The sequence below is a fragment of the Boleophthalmus pectinirostris genome, unplaced genomic scaffold (genome assembly GCF_026225935.1).
Source record: "Boleophthalmus pectinirostris isolate CB_2022bp ecotype Guang Dong unplaced genomic scaffold, ASM2622593v1 HiC_scaffold_3, whole genome shotgun sequence".
In the NCBI taxonomy this organism is placed as follows: domain Eukaryota; kingdom Metazoa; phylum Chordata; class Actinopteri; order Gobiiformes; family Gobiidae; genus Boleophthalmus; species Boleophthalmus pectinirostris.
The window spans coordinates 28,452,052-28,476,754 of NW_026571299.1; the positions used below are offsets into that span (position 1 = coordinate 28,452,052).

General features: G+C 38.1%; 1 protein-coding gene and 1 long non-coding RNA gene across 2 annotated transcripts in view; one reads left to right on the forward strand and one right to left on the reverse strand.

The window, feature by feature from the left end:
- The window catches only part of LOC110168407 (zinc finger protein 385A-like), a 46,511-nt gene that overhangs the window by 5,140 nt on the left and 16,668 nt on the right, over positions 1-24,703 (forward strand). The window contains exons 2-3 of the mRNA XM_055160176.1: positions 18,435-18,580; positions 22,891-23,001. Of these exons, the coding sequence (XP_055016151.1) occupies positions 18,435-18,580; positions 22,891-23,001 (257 nt within the window). The remainder of the gene's footprint in view (positions 1-18,434; positions 18,581-22,890; positions 23,002-24,703) is intronic.
- LOC129410965 (uncharacterized) overlaps positions 22,786-24,703 on the reverse strand; it is a 33,280-nt gene continuing 31,362 nt past the window's right edge. The window contains exon 4 of the long non-coding RNA XR_008633081.1: positions 22,786-23,028. This is a non-coding gene — a long non-coding RNA (uncharacterized LOC129410965). The remainder of the gene's footprint in view (positions 23,029-24,703) is intronic.

Below are 24,703 nucleotides of genomic sequence, written 5' to 3' on the forward strand. Positions count from 1 at the left end.
TGTTCCAGCTTATGATGTCAAGTGGTAATACGGGAATCTTCCACTGCGTTTTTAAACTCCTTACACCTTCACTAGAATCATCTGGATAATTTCAGATCTATGGGAGACTGACTGAACATTTCAAGCAATGCAATAACATCACCATGGAGAGAAGCAGGTGGTGGACCCTTCACCAGAAAAGTTTTATGGGGCATCTTTTTCAAAAACAATCAGTGTGTTTGAGTAATGCCATCACTTTTACAGCTATTGTGAAAAAAGTAATATGTTTCATCCATGGGTTTCAGAATGATGAATAATTAGGACTGTTATCATAGTTATTAACATTAAACTACATATTATATAATTTCAATGGTAAACTGTAATGGAATTAAATAGCTGTAGATAGGAAATGCTTAATAAAAGGTACAATAGGTTGAGTTCAAGATTTCAGATGAAGCATAGGGGACTATATAACTCAAATATAATACCGTAATATCAAAACTTATGACCCACAAATGTTGAACGTTATCATTATTTCGGTCCACAAACCATATTAATCTTAAGTCTTATATATTTTAACTGACAAAAATCACACCTTTGGGGTTAAATTGGCAGCACTTTCTGAAGCTGTTGTGAAGAAATAATTCACATTTGTTTATATATACTGATATATAAGATGTTGAACTTTGTGCCAGTTTTTATTTAATGAGGATAGGCCTAGTAATTACAGAGATATTAACCATGAACAAGGTCAAAACATCTGCAATCTGACAGTTACACAACAAATTTCTACCATAACATGTCCTCCAGCTCCATTTTAAGCTATAGGGATTTTAGATAGTGCTTTCTATAGCTATGTTGTGTATCCATGGGGTCTTACTATGAATAAAATCTGCTAACCCTGCTAACCTCTACAGACACGTTCTGAAATGCATGTGATTCTTGTATTAGTTTAGTGGTCCATGTTTCTGTCTTCTCTCAAATGTTAATGCTATGCGGATGTGGATTGAATCTTGATCTAAAACAAGATAGCATTTTGCCATTTTTAATCTCATTAGTATATCCATCAGAAAAATTGCAATTACATTTGTTCAGAAACCGAGCAGCCAGACTCTAATTTATTTGTTATCAAGTTGAGAAATGTCCAAGCACTCTGGTTAAATTAGCAGTGAGAGAAAAACTAAGATGGCTCCTCATATAGACGCATAGGACACAGCAACATATGTGATTTTTTTGATAAATATTTCAGAAGTGGAGGTTTGCAGTCGTTATTTATTTAGAAACAGACCATGGCTTCTTCTTCTCTGAATCTGACGCAAAGACCACTCAGCAGAAAATGGTCTCACATCAGAGGTTACACAGCAAAGAGAGGACAGGCCAAGATTTTTACAACTGTTTTTATATTCAAATAGGATCAGTTATTTTGTCATTAAAAGTCACATAATGTTTAGGAACAGACTGATATGGATAGCTCTCTATTCTTATTTGCCAATGTTGATTACAAAATTTAAAGCTGCACTGTGTAACTTTTCTGGTGGAGGGTCCACTACCTGGTTGTTTCCAAGGAGATGTTACTGCTTTGCTTGGATTGTTTCAAAGTGTGATGTTAAATTGTCTGATCTTGCATTTATTTAAATAGATGTGTTTAGTGGCTGCAAAATACCTGAAAATCAGGAATTCTCACTGTGAGCAGAGTCAGCTCTCCACAGATCTGACATGCAACAACCTAGTGACAACACCTGTTTGTCTCTGGGGGAGATCGACAGTTTGATGCCATACTGTCAAACATTCCAGACAAAAGAACAACAACAAGCTATAGTTGCCAACCCTCCACTAGAAAAGTTAGCCTTTAAATGTATGGCTTAGTACACACATTGAAGTATAGGTGTATTAAAGTTCAGTAAAAACAAAACATATTTTTTTTCTGATATAAGGCTAAAAGTAATTTGTTGCACTTTTAATGATCAATGATATACATCTGTCACCATGGAGACAAGCCAAGTGATGCCTCCAGATCATTGTGATAATGTATGTTTTGAAATTGTGTTTTGAGCAATAAAAACAGCTACAGGAGAGACAAGTATAATGCCATACTGTGGAACATTTCAAGCAATAATATCTCGAGACAATCACGTGAAAGACCCTCCACCAGAAAAGATACAGGATACACACTTTGAATCGTGTGTTTGTTCAACTGTGTTTGAATGGCCTCACCAGTTTTATACCTATTAAATCTCTGTATGTCTTTTGGTATGGTTGGAGTGCTGTACTGCAGATAAAATTCCTTCAAGATAAATAAAGTGTGTCTGTCTATCTCTCTGTCCATCGCACAGACTGTAAATATCGACTCTGTTTCCAATTAACTTTACATTGAAAAATTGCCGCCCCTCTCTCTGTAACTGCTGCTGTGAGCCTCGTCATTTTGGTCTAAAAATGTTCGTTTTAATCCGCTCTACAGGATCCTGGTGTTTTTTATTTTGCTATTTTGTCCGTATATAAATTCCTATTCCTAATATGATGCTTACCTCCAAATTCACCCCATAACCGTTTCATTTGACGCTATGGATGACGTCACACTCTCTTTACATTGCCTGTAGTCCAATGTGATAAAACTGTTTTACCCATAGTTCTTTTTGCTGACACAGAAGACACTGAACTTTATGCCAGTTGTTTCATGTAGACAGACCCAGAAACATCTCCATTTTGACAGATCATATTCCACTGTAGGATTCTGACCTGTCCTCCAGCTCTGTGTTAAACTATGGGCTCTCGGTGATGCTGTGATACAAAAGCAGGTGAGAGTGTAGTCAGATCCAGAGCTGACCTTTTGTAGCTGGTGGAGCAGTCAAGGGTGCACAGTATTGACATATGGAGCAGAGGTCTGTGTCTGTGTTTGACAAAATGATCCCTGTTTCTTTGGTCGGTGAAGCAGGAAAAATCTATGAAGCCCAATAAATACATTCTCAGAGTTTCCTCTCGGGAGCCTCATGTCCACTGGATGTGTAGAGCAGACACACACAGGCCAGGGTTTTAAAGGACTAAAAGGTAGCCATGAGAGTGATACTGATTTTTCTGCTTCTTCTTTTTTTTCTTGTATGATTTTGGTGATACAGTGAGAAAACACACTTACATACTGTAGAAGTAGTCCAACTCCTGTCTATATTATCTTATATAATATAAGTCTGGACACATCATCTCATTCAATGTTTCTTTTTTTTGTTTAGTACTTTCTATTTGTTATATACATACAGAAGGCATCAAATATATGTAGCACAGAAAAAAGTGAAATAATGCAACTAAATATTTTCTATTCATATCATAAAAGTAGCCAGGTTTACTTTGTTAACAATGCTGCAAACCCTTGGTCTTCTGTCAAAGGCCAACCCTGTAAACCATGGTTCAAAGCAAAGGTGGCTATTTTTAAGTTATTGTGAGTTTATTTTGTGTTCACTACATTCCATATGCATTCATTCACAGTTTTGATGCTTACAGTCAGAATCTACAATATAAATAATCATGGATAAAAAAGAAATATGGATGAAAAAGTGTGTCCAAATGCAATTTTCAATATAAAATTTACTGTACCGTGGGCTTATTTGGGATGTAACAATAACTGAAATATCGTGAGATTGTATCATCAAAGGTCTCACAATAATGTCGTGGACCATCACAATATATCGCATTACAACACTCTTTGCTTAAATTAGCAGTTGTGGTGCAGAGATAGCTGAAAAAATGGAGGCAACTACATAGACCATGATCCATGCTCCCTTTCAATGTAGACTACATGTAGAGATAACTGTTCTTAGCACTTTTGAATTTTAGTTCTTTGAGTTATGTGTTGTCAAGCTGTTTTAAGAGGGTAAAGTAGCATATTCACAGTTTTGTTAGTCTCCACAAAATATTGCAGTACTAAGTATCATACCATGAGATGTGGATATTAACACATTCCTAGGGCTTATACTACTGACAAAGATGTTATGTTACTGTGAATATTGTTTTAACTGTATTCAAATTACAGTGCGTTCTATTCTATGTATATGTTAACTTTTCTGCCTAAATGTTTTTTCTAATAAATGAATCAATGCACACAAAAATAATTACCTACTTCCTCTTATTAAATTGTGTGGTTTTGCTGTTTTGGATTTTTACATTGTAAACCCACAAATGTATTTAAAAAATGGACCAGTGAAAATCTGGGCTTATTATGTGATGTTTAAAAAGTAATCAATGACCTGTTTAATACTGCATTTATATCAGATGTCAAAACTTGAATTCACATGCTAGCCACAGCTGCAGTCGCTTCAATTCAAAGAAAAAATAATATATGTTTAAAAAAAATGTTTGGTTCCTTTGCACCACTGACCATCACCTCATTTATACATAAATCATGACAATGTTTTCAATGACCTTGGCTGGTTCCATAATGCAAAACAGGAAGCACAATCCTGTACAGAGTGACTCATGTTTTGATTTTCTGCTCTATGTTATAATGTTGTATTCTCATTAATCCTCATCCTCATTTTGCATAGGACTTTAACTCTCAGCCAGACCTTTAACAAAAACACGTTGAGGGTATTAAAGCACATTTCTGTACACCTGAAATTCATTTAGCTCTAAAATTCATATTCAAAAACTGATGGGAAAATGTTAAAACACTCAAAGGTTCATCGCACTGTCAAAAGGTTCAGTTAGTATAGATCAGTATCAGTTTTTGTTGTCAAACAAATGCATTACTACCTTTGTACTGCAAAATATAGAGGCCACAATTTCTAAGCTTCAAATCTAAGTGCATTCTAATGTTACTTTCAGATTGCAGAGTCAAAACTGAATTTGGAGTTCAGATTCTTAAACTTCTGACAGTGGTACAAACACACAGAAATGCTGGTCTAAACGTGCATCTCTCATAAACTTTATTTAAACCTAACGCCTTGACGCTGTGGTCTGAACGTATGATAAGCTTTCAATTGTGTTGCTTCCACTACTATTTCCTTTACGTTTTTGCATAGTCATTCAACTGACGTGACAAGAGAATACATTTTTGGGCATCATAAATACTTAATATACACACCGAGTTCAATTATGTAACAAAATTGCTTACCCCTTATTAACTAACCTTTCCATTTCGTGTTTTGATGGTCCAGCAAGAATACATCTATGACTTGTAACATCGAGATCAGACAGATTCAAGCTAACTGAGAAGCTCATTTAGGATTCTACACCCAGACGATCTATAAGCAATACACTATCATTAAAAAACTATTTGGGAAAGCCTAGACAATGTCAGTCTGAAAAAAACAGACCCAGGCAACCATTCAGTCATACATAAGTGACGATAGACTTGCCTATATACAGAAATATAAGGAGTTTCTTAGCCTTCTATCTATTTAGTGGTTTTGCGGATTCCAGAGGAGGCCAGAGGGCAGAGGCTAAGTATAAAATGCCTTTGTTGTTTAGGTTTAAGTTGTTTTGAGTCGTGGAGTTATGTGGACCACAGCGCTGCTCCACCCTGCCCTTTCACCCAGGCTAACCTCAGCTAAAGCAGGAGACCACAGTGCACTGGTGAGGAGGTCAGGCCAAAAATACGAGCAGGAATTACACTCTACAAATCATTATGTCATCACGTCGTATCAGTAAGGCTTATAAATTGAATGAAGAATAAACAAGGTGCACTATAAATTCACTTTTAAGATAGTGTGTTGAAGTATTTACGGAACTTTTACTTTGTATGTTTCTATGGGGGGGGGGACAACTTCACATATTAGTATATCAATATAAAAACATGCTTTAGCTCAACTTTTTATTCAGAGCTATGTATATTCAATGCAATCTGTCTTACCTATTTACAAAGCACTCAAATCCACTTAAAATATATTCAAATACTGTACTTAGATGGAAAAAGATTACATTAAATTTTTTTAAGGGTCAACATTTCATTTTTTGCATATGGTTTCTCAGTTACATTTGAAGTTCCTTATCAGATTTTTCTCTATGTATTTAAGCTAAATTTGCCCATCCCAAATACAGATATATTGTACAATCAGCTCTTCAGGTTAAAATAAATCTACTGTGTACTGTTTGCATCTAATTATAAAAAATTACTGATAGTCAAGAAGTGCACGTTAGCATGCAAGTGGTTCTGTGCTTTACCATCGCTGTAAAACTCTGCTCTGGTCTCTGAAAGTTGTGAAAACACTTATAAACTCATCATGGTGAATAATTAAGATGCTCTGACTGCATAAAGTAAGTCTAAGTCTGAATCTTTCTTAATAAACTTAATTATTCATTAGGCTTTTGTTCATGCTTTATTCAAGGTGCATTGTGTAACTTTTCCGGTGGATGTTTCGCGACTGGCTTTTCTCAGTAGTGATGGTGTTATTGCTTTGTCTGAAATGTTTCACAGTATGGCATTAAAACGTTCGGGCATCATGGAGACCAAACCAGGACAATTTACAAGTCAGGTCTATGGAAAGGCGACCCCGGTCACAGTCAGAATACCTGTTTTTCAAGGTATTTTTGAACAATTAAACCACCTGTATTTGAATAAATGTGAGGTAGACCTGTTTAATGTCATACTGCGGAATATTTGAAGTAGAACAGTGATGTAGGCATAGAAACAAAAATGATGATGATGATGGCCCCCCAACCGAAAAGTTACACAGTGCACATTTAAGGCTAATTATAGTGTAGTTCATATTTAGTGCTACCAAATATTGCTTTGTTGTTGTTTAGGGTCAACTTAAATTGTTTTTGTATATTTTTTAAGTGTGTAAAGTTGTAGGTTTCTCAATTGTGTTTAATCTCAATGGCCAAATGTAAGCAGAAAATCCAGTGAGCTGTATTGAGCGCATTATGCATATCACTGTCCTACAATATAGCTTTGTTGTTATATTGTCCCCTTGATTATAATACACAGCTGGTTGATGCGTTTATTGACTTAACATTCACCGGCTCCTTTGTGAGTCTGGGCTTTACGGTGTGCGTTCTGTGTTCGGGTTTGTGTTACAACAGGTGTGCAAATGGTCGCACAAACAGAATAATAGCAGGTTTTGTTTACACAGACCATAGTGTATGACAAAGGATTTGAATTTTGAGCTTTTCTTCACCTGTTTTGACCCTCACTGGTGCTGAGTGGACACTAGAGCTATTATAGGTGAATATGTTTGTAGATGTAAAAAAAAAATAATAAATCTTACTGTATGAAATATGTAACCTTTCTGAATAAGAGTCTGCCCTGATTGTCTCCGTGGATATGTTATTTGCTGCAGTGTTAAACTGTGTGGTACTAAACTTGTCTATCTTGCATGTTTTAAATAACAGGTTTTTATTGCTCAAAAATATGATTAAAAACATGCAACATAATTTGGTCAAGTGGCATGGTGTGGCCGCTTGTCTCCATAGAGATTGGTATATTCTGTAAGGCACTTTGGATTACTTACAGATGTGTATGAATAAACTTGCGTATGTGTATGAATAAAGTTTAATGACCCACTGTAGAACATCCTATAGACAAAACAACAACATCTCCATGGAGACAAAACATAAAAACAAGACAACAAGTTACATAGTGCATCTTTAATTCTCAGATAACCTTCAGTTGTAGATTAGCATTTTAATGTTACTCAAGAGCACAGATGGGAAATTATAGTTACTTCCTCATAAATATTTAGACATCTTAAAATAGGACTAAAAGTGCTTTGCTTGTAGTCACTACTTCTTAAACTAAGCAGCTTTCTTCAGTGCTTGTTTATTCAAATGCAGAGTGGCAGAGATGTTAGTGCACTTGCTCTTAAAAAAGATGAGTGTGTTTAAGCACTCTGTCCTAAGTCAAATAAAATACAGATTTAGCTGATATGCATAATAATAATGTGTTTATTCATCATTGCTGTTATTATCAATCATGGATTTGACCTTAAAAGGGCTGTATACACTTTTTCAGGTGATTAAGTAAAATCTGTCTTGCGATAATACAGATATTTTGTAAAAGCAGCTCTTGGGGTTAAAATAAGTCTGCTGTATCCGTCTATTGTGGTGAATAATTAGGATGCTCAAAATGCAAGTGAGGAATAACTTTGGAGCACTGCAAACGGTTTAAAATTAACTAGTTCCTCTTTTTACATAATTTTTACATCTTCTTTAAATTTCCTTTATATATACATGTCTCAATATTTCTGTGTATTCTTGCATTTTAAATCTTTTTAATATCCATACAAAGTGTAAATTTCCAAACTTTTTTTTAAATCTGAGGGCAAAGTGCTCCACACACTTGTACCCCACAGGGCATCAGAGTGACAGGGTGCGAAACAGGACCTGACAGGTGCGACAGGTGGTGGGCGGAGCTGCAGAAATTGCCTAAAAGTGTTTCACTTTTACTTATGACATTCACCTGACATCTCACAACCCACTGTGCAGGGAGCAGGGGCAAGACATTTGGGAACAGGCCAATAACATGACATGGTTAAATCTCCTTTCTTAATGACACATGTAGATTCTTATTTGAATATAAGTATATAAGTTGCACTATGTTATTGCATTGTCTGGAATGTTCCTCAGTACGGCATTAGATCTGTAAGAGCCACAATGGAAACTTAAAAAGCCCCTAACAATCCATATTTATGCTAGTTTTGCAGCACTATTCAGTCTATATAGTAGATTTTGTATTTATATTGAGTCTATTTTTACCTTATTGCTTGCGCACCTTTATTTTATTATCATAGTTTATATGTTCTATCATTATTATTCTTTGGTTTTTGGTTTGGATTCAGGTCTGTTTGTATTTTCTGGGCATCTAAATCCTACAAAATCTCATATTCATCAAAGAAAAACTAAATAAATAAGATTTCTTAAAGCTTGGTCCCATTGTTTTAACCTGGGACACACTGAGCTAAAGAAAGGAGCTGTTTCTTGGCTCTTATGTGTTAAAATGGCGGCCGCTGTTTTGGTCACAGATGGTTTTCTCTGGACATTAACCTGAGCGTTAACCCAGCGCTCTGCTCGAGTCTGCTCACCTTGGACTCACCTCTAAACGCATAGACCCCCAACACACACACATGCGCACCTGCCCCCCTGCCTCCACCCTCCACCCCCACTCCCCTCTCTCTCTCCCCCACCTCTTTCTCGAATGCAGCTTTCTCCCCATCTCCTCTTCATTCACACAATTTCACACAATTATCAACCAGAAAATACTCAAGAGAACAGGCAGGCAAAAAGCACATCAACATTTTGGATTAAACTAGGACTAAACCAGGACTAAACATGGACTAGACCAAGATTAAACCAGGACTGGAACAGGACTAAATGTGGACTAGACCAAGAATAAACCAAGACTAAATCAGGCCTAACACTAACCCAAGACTAGACTAGGGGCGTTTTCACACCACTAGTTTGATTATTTGCGCCACACCAGGCAATAAAATTGTTATTATGTAGTATATAGACTCCAGTGTGATTCGCTTTCACCCCGGGAAACAAACCAAAATTTGTCCGATTGACTTGCCTCTGTTTCCCGGGAGAACAGTGGTATCTCCAATTACCAATACTGATGTTCCCTATTAATACCACGGGCCATCCTCATCTCCAGTTATCATCATGAACTCATAAAACAGCAGTATGTAGCCTTGAACTCTGTGCGCAACTCACCGCACATCAGTCCGGAGCAGAAGCTCTGAGTTCGGGTAACAGCACCTAATATCAGTCCCCGCTCCCCGCTGGGCTCATCTGAGCCCAGCCTGAACCGGAGCTGCTCCCACTGGTTCAGGACTCTGGTTTGGATCTAGTCCGACTGCAGCATTTCTCACATGAGGCTAAAAGCGGAGCATTTTTAAAGTTGAATCAATTGAATAGGCTATTGCCTATTGCCATAAAATTATTTGGTTAATTAATAGCCTAAAATAACAAATGCTGGGGAACACGGGGAACACTGGGACCTTTCTGCATGCAGGTCCCAAACAGAGGTATGCACCCCCAATTTTGACTAACTCTGGAGCCACACATTCAGACATTGATACTTGCTCTGACCATCGTGTATTACATTCTCTGTATTGGCTTGGTTTGCTTGGAGCTACTGTCTATGGTTTGGACCCAAGTTTGCGTTCACACCAGAGGAACCGCACCAGAGTTTGGCATTTGGTGCGGATTCAAGCAGACCGAGACCATCTTTTTTTGAGGTCTCGGTCCGACTTAATTATTGTGGGTCAGAGTCCGATTGATGCTTTCACACCAAACAAAACGCACCGAACTAAGAGCTTTTGGTTCGAATGGATCATTTGGTGCACACCAACTGCTGTTGGTGTGAAAGCACCCTAGGACTAGACCAGAACTAAACTAGAACTGAAACAGGACTAGACAGGACTAAATGTGGACTAGAATGGAACTAGACCAGGACTAAACCAGGACTAAGCTGGATGTGAGAACAAACCCATTGTAAAGCCTTGGTCACAATAAATTTTAATGGCTGCAAACTGTCCTCAAGCAATTTTTTGTTCATTTCCTGATCGAGTCAAAGATTGTGCTCGCTCTGATCCTATGAGTACCATACAAATGCCTTACAAAGTCCTTAAGAACAATGCAGACATTGCGGCTCAAATCTCCTCTCCAGAGGTCAAACACTAGCCTAAGTGTCCCTCATGAACGCTTTAAGTTGTTACTGTCAATCTCTTAAGTCGGTCTTCAGTCAAACAAATGCCTTTTTATCTCTCTTAGTACCGCAGTAAGTTGGTGAAGAAAACTGTGTTTTTTTTTCTATAAAAAATCTGAGTTTATTATAACATATTGCTTATTATTCAACAATGATCAAAATTGTGTTCAATATTTTATGCTGCTAAATGTAGTCTTGAGTCACTTGTCTGTAGCACAGCTTGAGCCCAGTGTTATGTGGTTGCTTTGCAGTGAAAGTGAGTGTGTGTTTGTGATAGCAGCTGCTGGTCCCTGGGCTCAGTTCAAAATGTCTGACTTGGGGGCATCAGGCGCGCTGCAGTAAATTGGATTTCACACACAGTCCTTCACAGTGGCGCCCTCATCTCCCCCGCTCTCAAAACAAACTTTAAACTGTGTTACTTTAAAGGTTATAGAGCCACTGCACCAGCACAGCGCCCCCTAGGGACTGTACATGGGTATTTACACAAATGTCAAGGCCGAATCACGCGCCACTAAAAATGTCCCCTCTCCTGGTACCAACCGCAAAGCTTTTCTTAGAGAGGACATTTATTGTTTTTTTTCAATATTCAAAGAGGTATTCCATTTATTTTGGGTATTAATTGATAACACATTATATATTTAGATCACCATGTTACCTTTCATTGTTTTGAAAATACTATATTTGCCCAAAAACTGTGTATTTAAATGTCTAATAAGATCCAGTTTAGTTTCTGACGCTCTGAGTCAAAGTCTTGCTTCCCATGCTAAGCCACCCCCCCTTCAGAGCACTATCACAACCCAATCAGTGTGCATACCGCTAATTAAACTACTGCACATCGCATCAGGGGAAAGTTACAGGTCAGATCTACAGAGAGTGGAGCCTTTCATTAGGAACAAATGGATTAGTAGCAGTTAAAAAAAACTTGAGCTTAATGCCATACTGTGAAACATTACAGAAAAAGCAATGACATATCCAAGCTGACAAGAAGATGATCAAAACTGAAAAGTTACATCATGCCCCTTTAACTTTTAATTTGAACTTTTTATTATCTTCTTTTTTCTTCTTCTGTACTATATGAGGTGACAAAACTCTTGCATCATGGTGTTTTCTATTTAATTCCTTAATACTAAAGCGTAGGTGACATTCAGAGGTCCCACAGATGATGCCAAAAGGCTGTTAGCTAATTAGCCAATTTCCCAGCATGCTTTGTGTTTATCAGCTGATAATGGCCACACCTGCGTGAAGGACAAGGGAGCACATCAATTAGCATTTTCTAATTGAGGGATTGTCATTCAGCTGCAATAGGGAATAAGCTTTTTGTTAATAAAAAAAAAGGACTGAAAGATACTGTCCATAATAACTACAGTATTGGGCTGTAATCACAATACTGTAATTGTGGAGAGCATGCCATATACTTACATACCATATACTACTACTATACATACTGTATAGTATTGTTTATCACCATGGGGGACACAACTTTAAAATTACAAGTCAGAATATATGTTTTTCAAGGTACCTGTACATAAAAAATGCATAGATCAAGATTAAATTTAATGTCATACTGTGGAACATTGTGGGCAAAGCAATAACATCTGTATAGAATGTAAAATCTACCATTATTTGTCTATTCAACATAATAATTCATTTTAAAGGGCTCATATTACACTATTTTCGGATTTATGTTATAATGTTTCTGCATCACAAACAGATACGGAGTTGCGTTTTCTCTCATTCAACACAAACCCTGCATATTTGATTAGACTGAGTTCTTCTCTCAAACAGAAAACACTCTGTTCCACCTTGTCATGCCATGTGGTACAGGAAGTGCTCCACTGTGTTTTTAAACTCCATACACCTTCACTAGAATCATTTGGACAATTTCAACCTGGAATTGCCAATCTCTACTGAACTAAAGCCAAAAGGTAATTCAAAATCTACCACTTCACTTCACATCAGAAAGTGGAACAAAGCATTTTGAGCTTTATAGCTGCAGACAGAATAATAATCAATCAATCAGTGTGTTAATGAAACAAAACACAACTCCAGGTATGTTTTTGAGATGGTAACAGCATTCTAACGTGGCTCAAAGATCACAAGAGTCAAATTTTTGTGATATAGGACCTTTAAATTGCCAAACACTAGTCTTTAATTTTCATCATTCAGAAATCTAAGGAAAGTGAAAAAGTCAGGACATGATTAAAAATAAATGCATTCATAATTTTGTCTATAAATACCACCTTTGTGTGCATAAACAGAAGTGTGGTGTCTCCTATTGTGTGTGCTGGTGGAGAATACTGAGCGTCTCTTGACATTGTCCTTACCTCTGTGATCATTACAGATAAAGTGGTTTAATGAATTGCCAATTTGGGAGGCCTTGGGCACAGCATATGGGAGCGTGTGTGTGGACGCATCAACTATAGGCTTAGTCAAATCTGTGGTGGTGACAGGTTTTGAGACAAGGGGTGAGAAATGCATTATGGGAAATTTATGTTAACCGATACCTGTATGAAGAAAAGGTTTGGTGAAATTTGATTAGCTTTGGGAAGGGCAGACACCATAGCTTGTAAATAAATGTGAAATGTCAACCTGTCACCTGATGCTTTAAGATGAGATATGAGAAATTCCAGTGTTGCAACGTATAATACAGTTTATCAAAATAATGGTAAAAAACTATTCAAATATATTCAGAACTTTCTGATATAACTACAATACTTAAAGTTGCACTATATAACTTTTTGGTTATAGGGGTCCGTCACCAGCTTGTTTTATGAATTTTGTCACCGCTCTGCCTCGAATGTTCCACAGTATGACATTAAATAGCTCTGCTTTACATTTAATCAATTACAGGTGGTTTTATAGCTCAAAAATACCTAGAAAAACAGACGTTCTGACTGTGAGCAGGGTCGCCTCTCCACAGATCTGACCTGTAATTTCGTCAGGTTTGGTCTCCATGACGATAGAAAGGTTTAATACCATACTGTGTAATATTCCGTGATCAGACGAGATCGGGCATTCTCAAGTTAGTATGGCCGTATTCCAGACAAAGCAATAACATTTCCATGGAGAATAGTATTTGACGGACCCTCCACCAAAAAAGTTACATAATGCAGCTTTAAGAAATTATATATAGTATGGTATTAAATTGAATCTATATTGCATTTTTTCAGTTGCAGGTTTTTATTATTGAAAACATGCATTTTCTGAGTGGGGTCACTTCTCCACAGATCTGACCTGTAATTTGGCTGTATGGCATCTTGCTTGTTTCCATGGAGAGAGACAGGTTTATGCTGTACTATGAAACATCCTAGGCAAAGCATTAACCACCTTTCAACAGAGAAGTTACACACTGCAGCTTTAAATCTGATTTTCGTCCTAATTCTTATCGTTATTTTATTTTGATTAAGTCTTCATTTTTTACTTCATTGCTGCACAAAAAAATTCCTGATCTGGGAATTTCATTTTCCTGTGTCGAGGCCTTTGAATATTCAGGAGATATATTTTGTTTTGAATGTTTGAATTACTACGATAACACTGCTCATTTTGATCAGTCTGAGATTCGTGAATAGAGTCAATACTATTTCTATTTGCGGTTACTTAAATGTTATTCTAATATTATGCAGCTCTTTCACAATCTATAGCAAAAATCCAATAAGCCATTACATCCACATTGATCTTTTGTTCAACCAAACATTTGCATTTGGAGAGCAAGAAAGAGACAGAGGGTAAAAGAGAGAAAAAAGAGCAAGGGAATGACAAAAACAGAGAGAAGAAGAGAAAATAGAGAAAAACTGAGAGAGGAAAATAGAAGGGAGAGAAAACAACATAGAGAAAGAGCTGAGAGACAAGAGGGAGAAACTGAGAAAGAGACAGAAAGAGGAAGAGTGAGAGTGAGAAAGAAGGAAGAGAGGGCTAGAGAGAGGGAGAGAAGAAGAGAAGAGGGAGAATAAGAAAGAGCAAGAGAAAAGAAAAGTGAGAGGCAAAAGGAAAGAAAGTACAAAAGAGATAAGAAAGAGAGAATAAGAAAAAGAGAGACAGTGACAAAAAATTAAATAAAAGATATACTGGGCTGGAGAGAGAAAAGGAAATAGAGGGAAAGAAAAGGAGAGAGTGGGGACAGAGACAGAGAGTGAAGAAAAGAGATAAAACATGTGTGTTGTTGGGTGCGAGTGGTTCTTGTTCTTTTTCGCTTGGAGCTCGTGTCCTCTGGATTTATTGAGTTTGGCAGCGACTCAACACTTTAACACTCCTCTTTATGTGTCCAATCACTGCTCCGTCAAGCATGGCCACCACCAAAAAACGGGGAGAAGGAGAGAGAGGGGGAGAAGGGAGAGGGAGGAGCAGGAGAAGAGAGAGGAGGAGAAGGAGGAGAGGGAGGAGAGAGAGGAGAGGGAGGAGAGAGAGGAGAAGGAGGAAAGGGAGTAGAGGGAGAAGAAGGCGAGGGAGGATGGCAAAGACAGGAGGAGAGAAGGAGATGAAGAAAGAGAGGGAGAGGAGGAGAGAGGAGAAAACTGGCTTTCACTTATCTGATAACTCTCCGACCACCTCAGGTCAAAACAAAAGCACAAAACCTTTCAGAAAAAATCTACTGTTAACTGTGGAAAAAAAAGAAAAAAAAAAAAGAACAGAGCATATGAAGCATTCAATTATAAACAACTTGAAACACATTCACCTTGTGATGTCATGGAGTGATAGTGATGGATTTCAAGTTAACAGCTACCTTTTGCCTTTTATTCAGACTATTTGTTCTAACTATTTCAGGTTTGAAATCATCCAAATGATGGAGTTTAAAACTACAGTGGAGCACTTCCTGTATTAACACATGACATAGAATGTTTTCAGTTTGAGGGAACTCAGCCTAAATATGCAGGGTCTGTATGTTAAACATGAGAATGAAACAAAACAAAACTGCAGGTCTGTTTGTGATGAGGAAACAACATTATGACATAGATCACAAAATAGCGTATGGGCTCTTTATAAAGAACTACAACATGCAAGTCAAGGGCTGAAGGAGTCTAGTGTTGTGATTGGAGAAATATAAATATATAACTAAAACATGTGGGAATTGGTCTGACCTTTCAAATGTAATGTGGCGTAAAATGAGCTGCAGATTTACCAGAACAGTGATTCAAATGGTGTACAGGGAAAAGGGATATTGATACAGCTCCTATTGTCTCTGCTGTAACTGCTGCATTTGAGCTCTGTGGTTTTAACATATAGCTATGTTTGTATAGGTTGGATTTACATGACATCACAATATTCAAAGGTCTCTATGGTTTAAAACAAAGGCTCATTCTGTTTTCTGAATGGATGAATCAGAACTAAAACAACAAATTATAACATAAACAACTTATGTCATATTATTTTTGTAATTGAGAATAAATCAGCATTACAGCTCAATTTGATCATCTACCTTGTATATTGATAAAGATGGGTCATTTTTAGATCAAAATTATAGTGTTCCTCAAACAAGTCCTGATCTACTACATTTGTACAGGTACACATTGCACAGTCCTTACCCCATAAGAAAAGGCGTAATGCGTTTTTACTTGTTTTACAGCGATGACTGAAGCAATGACGTTCACACCATGTTTCATACCTCCCCTTAATGTAGTGACAAAATCTGACATCCCCTCTCTCTACCTTCCCCCTCCATCTCTTCACCTCTTTCTCCCTTTCTCTCCCCTATTTTGACAGCCCATTCGTTATGCCCCCCATGCAGCCTCTGCCTCTCTCCCTTCTTTCTCCCTCTCTTTCTTCCCTCGCTCTCTTTTCCTCCCTCTGCATCCCTCTCTTCTTCCCGCTCTCTGTCTCTTTCCCCTTCTCTCTCATCTCCCTTTTTGTCTTCCTCTCTCTCCCTCTGTGTCACCCTCTCCCTCCTTCTCTCTTTCTCTCTCTTTCTCTCTCTCTCTCCGCACATCTCAGAAATAGCTTTTTCTTCCCCTGTTTCCTTTTGACAAGTGCCCGGCTTTTCTGTGGAGATGAGACTGAAATTAAGCAGTCATCACAGAGCGGCGAGGTAATACAAGAAGACCATTACATATAATCTGTAATCTGCAGAGGGATTATTCAAACACACAGGGAACTGACACATTTAGAGCCTGCACTCCACTGCTGCTTTCACAGCTTTGAAAATATGTAAGATTATTGCAAAATTAGTTCAATAAATTAGACCAATCATGTGTGCTGTTTGCATCTATGAAGTATTTTTATGGTCCGAGAACCAGAAGTGCACTCTTAGCATGCTAGTTTGAAAAAACTGTAAATGGCTGAACATTTTTATTAATAAATTGGACCAATAATGTGTCCCATCGACATGTATAAAGCATTTTTTATCGTCCGAGAACCAGGGAGTTCGATGATAGTCTGAAAAAATATAAGATATTGCAAAATTATATGAATAAATTAGACCAATAATGTGTGCTTAATTTAATACTTAATTGGAAATACTTGACCAGTTTTGATTTTGTCACATCTGTGAACCTATAATTACCTGGAAAGTAATTAGTCATCTTATTGGCTGTTGTATTAAATGATAGTAATTATTAAGTCATTATTAAACATACCGGTAATAAGAAAACCTCAGTCCCAACATTCACTCATCCTGTTATATAAACTATAATATAATATAATATATGCATTGTATTGTTGTCTATAGATTTACGAACTATAAACTTAGCCATGTAATACTGACTCAAGACATCAGTACAATCAGAAAGCAACCATTTTGTTTGTAACAGTCTTTTTAGTTATGTTTAACATTTTCGGACTACTTGCTATTTGAACAAGACACAATTTCCACAAAACTGAACATGGAAACTAGATTCTTTTTGTCAGAAAGAATTTCAGTGACTTCCTGTAGATTCCTCAGAAGCGTCATGTGATGGTGCAGTGTCTTGTAGACTGCTTAACATGGTTTTGCCAGACAGTAGGGGGCGTGTAACAAGCTTTTCCTCTCCAGGACTGCATCTGGAGATCTGCATTTGGACTGTATGATAAGGTGTAAGCTCCCTTGTCTCGGTTTATGCTCCTTGGACCTCGTTTGTGGCTCTCAATGGCCTGTCTGATCCAGTGGTGGCATTTGTTGCTCTTAGAAAGTAGTTGAAACATATTAAGTCCTGTTTGACAAAAAGAAACGCTATGAAGACAGAATGAAGCTTTACCAAAGAAAGTAAGACTAAACATGAGAATTCCACAAGAATGAGACAAGACAATTATGATAAATAAACTGTGCACTTTAGCTCACATTTTGTTATTTTTTTAGAACTACAGCTCTGAAATATAACTGAGCTCAGGTGACCATTTGCCAAGTCAAACATAAGATCCTTTTCCACATATGTGTGCAGTCTTCTGGCGAATTTATCTTGTAGCAAGATATTATGACACCATCCCTAGTACTTTGTCAGTACTTCTTAATGAGCTGTTAACTCTATGATAGGCAGACAGAGAGATTATATTGCAAAATTTCTCCAGACTGTATAAAATGGTAGGGTGGATAGAAGAGACCACTGAGGGGCTCTGGCAGAAAAGGACAGAGAAAAAAAAGCGTGAAACAGTGACAGAAAACGGTGCTCAGCGAAAGACAAACCAGAAGAGCTGCTATCTGTGCTCCCCAGCTGTGAGGCTTAAGCTGCTTATACAGCTCTGCCCATCAACGGACACAGAGAGACAAGGAGAGAGAGAGAGAGAGAGGGATGGGGAGGGAGGGAGAGGATGGGAGAGAAAGGGGGGACGGAGAGAAAATAGTATCAAAATAGTGTTAGAAATTGTAGTATCATAGCACTAATTTCAACACCCTCTTGTCTCTTGTTTATCCCAGGAGGAGTAAGCCGTCCTGGGCCAGTCCCTGCTTTCCTCCGGAGCCCTGCGGTCCTCAGTCCTGGTCTGGACCTCAAACCTTTTCTACAGTTTCCCCTCGAGTCCCCTCACCCCGCCTCCATTGGCCTCTTCCACAACTTCAACACTGTGAGTATACAGGTTACCTCAGTGTATTTATTGATACTTTGCAGCTGATGTCAACACTCCCGGGGGGTGTGATGCTAACGGCAAGCACTGCTCTATCTGAGGCTTGTTAGGCTTTAATTTGCGCTTTATTTTAAGACCAGAAAGAACTGAATTAGCTGGAATTATAACAGGTGAGATGATTTGTGATGTTAAAAAACTCTCTCTCAAAAAACATTACATTACATTATTTCATCATTTGCCTCTTTCTAATGACAGATCTATATTTTGATTGTTAAAAGGCCTAACATATTGGGCTAATTTGATGTTCAAGTCTAATATCCCACAAGTATTATTGGAGCAACTGGGCGATGACCAAAAAAAAAGTATCACAATTTTGTCTCATTCTGTTTTCTGAGAACCAAAACACAAAATTATAACATAAGCAATGTAGTAATTCATTATTGAGTGTAATTCAGAATAAAACACCACTACTGTTATCATTAAAAACTATATGTGATTCAAACATGTTTACCTTGTATCTAGGGACACATCTAGGTCAAGTTTATGAAATTTAAAATCAAAATCTTACATACACTTCCACTTAGAGTAAAATATTATAAAGTTGTTTTATGTAATGTTGTAAGTGGACATATATGTTGCTGTCCACAAAGCCCATCTCCAGCTCTAACCCATATTTACAGTTTGTCTGGTCTGAATAATAGGCTGACGGCTGTTGACTCTTTCTTCATGGTGGTAATTGAGCCAATGGCGTGCGAGTGTTTTACTGCAATAAAATGACTTACAGCTAATCGATGCTACGGGCCACACTGCGTCCTCCGCGTCAGCACTTTACGCGCCTCTCATTTCCAGATTGGGTTTCATGTGAAGGTCACCGTGGCGACAAACCAGGAACACGCTGTAAAAAAAGAACAAAATCAGCTGTAGTCAAAGCTGAACCTAATGCAGTGGTAAAGACCTTGAGAAAACCAATGTCAAATCATTAAAGGGGGCATATTAAGCTAAATTAACCCAAATGAACTAAAAGAATTGTAACAAGAGTGTTCACTCATCATTAGTTTATGCTGTATTTTGATTCATTCATGCATTTGAGTAAAGGGCTGCAACGATTAATCTGTGACAAAATAAACAATCTGATGTTCCTCAATAATACACTGTATCTGTAGGACTAAATTTTCTATATCTAGAAGTATTTCATCACCATATCTCAAAGATTATTTGGTTCAAAATATCTCAGTGGACAATGCATAAGTAAAAGTCAATTGGGCCAAAAATCAATCAAACTTCAGCTCAACCAGCTAATTTTCCTGTACTGGGGTTATACAGTATCAGTATCACTGTTAGTGTATCCTTATTCACTACAATAACTGTGTTGCATAATTAGCCACAGTCTATTGTTTCTAATCTACAGTCTCTAAAATAATCTTGGTTAATTTTTGTGCTGAAAAAATAAAATAAAATCAGTAAATGAACACTATTATAGAACTATTACAGAATTATGGGAAGTAATTTAAAACACAGCGATAGCTCCAGGTACTTTGGTAAAGACCTTGAAAAACCAACTTGACTTTAAATTATTCACCATTTGAGATTAAGTCATGGTCTCTTAACATATACTGCTCTGAGGCAATTTTAAAAAGCTTAGAATATATCGTTCAGCCCAAATGTATTCATGGGTTTTAGCTTCCTGTTATACCCAACATTTTGAGGACTTTTTAAGATTCAAAAGACTACAGTCACACTATCTTTTAAATTGTCATTGCTATGGCACTGGTCCCACAAACCCATGGATATCAGATATTAAACAGTGGCTCAGGTTCAGCAATTACCCACTACAGGTGTAAATCAACATTTATGATATGATATTTGAAAAGGGACAATGCACATTAATCAACATCAAAACAATGTAAATGTGCCCGAGTTAGCTGATAGAGCTAATTTGCATCGGTAGTCCCTATAACCTATATATATAACCCTATAACCTAGCACCAGCAACTGACCTATGACATTTGTCTTGGTTTATGTATTGTTGTGCACTGCCCCTGTACAAATAAAAAGCCTATCAATACTACTACTAACTAAAAGGTTTGATCCCATATTGTCATTGTGTCCTTAAGCAAGACACTTCACTCACCTTGCCTATGAATGGGGTATGTGAGGGACCATCAGTGGAGATTGGCAGTGTCACTTCCGTCAGTCTATCCCAAGGAAACTATAACAACAGAAATAGCTTATCTTCACAAGGAGATAAGTGAATGAGTACAAAAAATCTGAATGTTTACCTTTTGTTGCAATATCTTGAAAATAGAGCATTTTAAAGTTTATAACAATCAAATTCTTGGAAAATATAAAATCGTGAAACCAAGGAACATTTTGAAACAAGTTTACTCCTGACTTTCTTGGACACTAAGAGTGGTATTGTGTAAGTTAAATAATTGGAAATGTCAAAAATGTCTTTCCAAAGTATTAAAATTACATTACATATCTATACTAAAAAGATATTGAGCTTCCCCCTGTTTTCAGCCCTGACAATTTTTTTTTTTTTTTTTTGAAGAAACACAATATTTAAAAACTGTCTGTGTATATTGAGGCATTAACCTTCACAGTCTGAAAATGTCCTTTAGGTTGTTGTATGTGGCTGGTTGCTGAGTGAAAGCCAGTTTAACCCTCAGAGCAGAACACATCAGTGGGTCTGTGGAGCCTGTAATCATGAACGCAGCGTGAATTATATCGTTTGAGCTGAGACCAAGAGGCACAGCTGCTGCTCCTGTATCCATCACTAAAAAGCCCTCAGTCTGATTTATAATTGTTTTTTTGTGTATGTGTGTGTCTATGTAAAAAATAAGCTTAACTCAAGCATCCAAAGCCCATGCCTTATTCACAAACTCCTCATTCTTGATGATGCTATAAGCTGCTCCTGTAGCCACACTTGAGTTGGGGTTGACCATTTTTTCAGATGATATTAATTCTCCAGTACTCAAATTCTTTTGCTGTTAAGGTTGCTAACCAATACATTACTGTTACTGTCATTTGAAGGTAATTCATTACTTTACAATATTACTGCATTTAAAATGTAAGACATTACACTACTATTGCATTACTTTTAAGTAACTCTCATCAAAATAACTGTTGCAAAACGCTGAACTTTTGCACACGGAGCTTTGTGGTGGAGCTTTGCTGGTCCTTTGCCCGCGGTTACCTGACGGTCTACATGGGTGCACCTCCGGGCCCGTCCTGACATTCGGAACCATAACGATGGTGTTTCACCGCTGCTGATATCACGGTGATTTTAGCAAATTTGTATGAACAAAAACAAAAAACCCACCACTTCAATCAAGGTTAAAAATGCATTCTAACGCACTTTACTGACATTTGTACCCAGTAAAATATTACAGTTTAATTTTTCTGTAATACCCTACATTACTGACATTCCATGTCCCCACCCTCTCCGGGTGGGTGGGGAGTCTTTGCCTCAAGTGGAGGAGTTCAAGTATCTCGGGGTCTTGTTCACGAGTGAGGGAAGGACGGAACGGGAGATTGACAGGCGGATCGGTGCAGCTTCGGCAGTGATGCGGTCGCTGTATCGGACCGTTGTGGTGAAGAGGGAGCTGAGCCGAAAGGCGAAGCTCTCGATTTACCGGTCAGTCTTCGTTCCTACTCTCACCTATGGTCATGAGCTCTGGGTAGTGACCGAAAGGACGAGATCGCGGATACAAGCGTTCGAAATGAGTTTCCTCCGTAGGGTGGCTGGGCGCTCCCTTAGAGATAGGGTGAGGAGCTCAGTCACACGGGAGGAGCTCGGAGTAGATGTTTATAATACAGTAATTTGTTACTTTTATAACACATTACTCCCAACACTGATTTTCACTTAGCAAGGTGAGATATGTGTCTTGCCCATGAGAACAATGGCAGTATGGCCCATTAACCAAACTGCTGAGTGTCAACCTTAATTTTACTTAGCATGTGTACATTTTTTCCTCTTTCAACTACAATGAACCACAAATGTGAACACACTCAATCTATAATCTATAATCAAATCATATGACCACAAGATCAGACTGTGGAGTGAAGCTATGTAAATCTCTTATGATTCTTAAAGGTCCTATATCACACAAACTGGATTCTCCTCTACAAAAACATACATTGAGTTGTGTTTTGTTTCATTCACACATTTTCACATAACCCTTTTATTATTAGTCTGCCTAAATCTCCAAAGCTCAGAATACTCTGTTCCACCTTGAGATGTCATGAAGTGGTAATTTTCAAGGTAAAAGATACTTTTTAGCTGATGACTGTGTGCTGTCTCTCCTCAGATGGACCCAGTGCAGAAGGCTGTGATGACGCACACATTCGGACCTCCGCTGCTCAAAACCAAACGACCAATCATCTCCTGTAACGTCTGCCAAATCCGCTTCAACTCAGAGGTACACACAAGGACACAGTAGGGTGTACTGCAAGAGAAACAAGAAATACCATAATCTATCATGTGCTGAGCTTCTTTGCAAAAGGGCTGGGCGATATGGCAAAAAAAGGGAATAAACGCATAAACAGCAATAATGAGTTTCTTTGTATTCATTAATCATGATTTGCAATTTTATGTAACCTTTTCTTATTAAAAACAAATAATCTAGCTTTCAGTATTAAATCCACAAAAAAACATCCCCTTATAGGTTTGTATCTGACTCTTTTGTTGTTGTTGAAATTTTGTTTTTCCTGATTTTGTATAGTTTGGGCATTATATGAGCAAAAAAAACCCAAAACTACCTAAAACACAGAGAGAACCCCATAATTAAGGAGACTTTTAATCAAAGCCATTTAACAAAAAAAAGGTCAAATATATCTCTACAAACTCTAAACTCTGCTCCAAACCATGCTAGATTTCAGAAAATAGTGTAGGGCGTGTATCACACTCAAAATACACAGAAAACATGCTTTTGCTGTTGTTTTTTTGCGATTACCCCCCCGCACAATGTATTCCTGGAGCAATTATGGAACATCTGAAGGAGCCCAGGTTCGAACAGACAGACACAGCTGCTCTAGTTTTGAAAAGCTTATACGCACATAAACACTGTGTTGTGAAGTGTGTTTAGCCCTTATTTCACTTGTATTAGTTGTACTGTTGAAAAGGATCATTGACAGAGTTTTATTGAAGCCCTTTTAGTCGATTGGAGGTGGTGTCTGTTGAAAGAACTCATTTGAAATTAGAGGAATAAACTTGATCCTGTTCTTAACACCCTCCAAGCTGACCACGGACATTTGAGGAATACAGTTATGACAGCCAGGGCTACCCCAGGACGTGCTAAGGACAGAACATGAGAAATGGAGGAGAGGGAGGAGGGGAGAGATTAGAGACGAGTGGAAGAAGGAAAGAAGAGAGGGAGGGGGAGAGAGAGGCGCATGTGAGAGAGGAGGGGGTAGAGGGGGTGAGGAGACGCAAAGAGCGGAGTGGTGCAGAAAGGAGAGGAGGAGAAAGGGAGCGGAAGATGGGTTAGAGGACAAAAGGGTGAGAGTGGGGAGGGATTAAAGCAGGGAGAAGAAAGAGAGAGGAGGAAGAGGATAGAAGGAGCAAGGGGGGTGACAACAGGGCTTGATAGAAGAGGAGATGAGAAAGAGAGGACAGAAAAGTAGAGAGAAGGAAAGAGATGAGAGAGAGAAGACAGAACGGTAGAGAGAGGGTGTGATGAGAGGGGTTGGTAGAAGAGGAGGAGAGAAAGGACAGAAAGGAGTAGAGAAGCGAGGAGAGGGGAAAATGGGTATCAGGGAGAGAAGAAAGAGAGAGGAGAGGGGTTGAAAGGAAAGAAAAGAGAGGATGGATAAGAGGGAGAGAGAGAAGATGGGTAGAGCAGGGAGAGGAAAGAGTAAGGAGAGAGACAGATAGAAGAGGAGATGAGAGAGAGGGACAGAAGGGTAGAGAGAGGTGGTGAGGAGAGGGGTTGGTAGAAGAGGAGGAGAAAGGGTAGAAAGAGAGAAGAAAGGGTTTAAAGAAAGAAGAAAGAGGAGAATGAAGGACATAGGGGACAGAAGGGAAAAGGGAGTCAGAGGGTTTGGGAGGAAGGAAGACAGAGGATGGAGGAGAGAGAAAGAAAAGGAGAAGAGGCGAGAGTGATAGAGAGAAAGGGAAAAAGA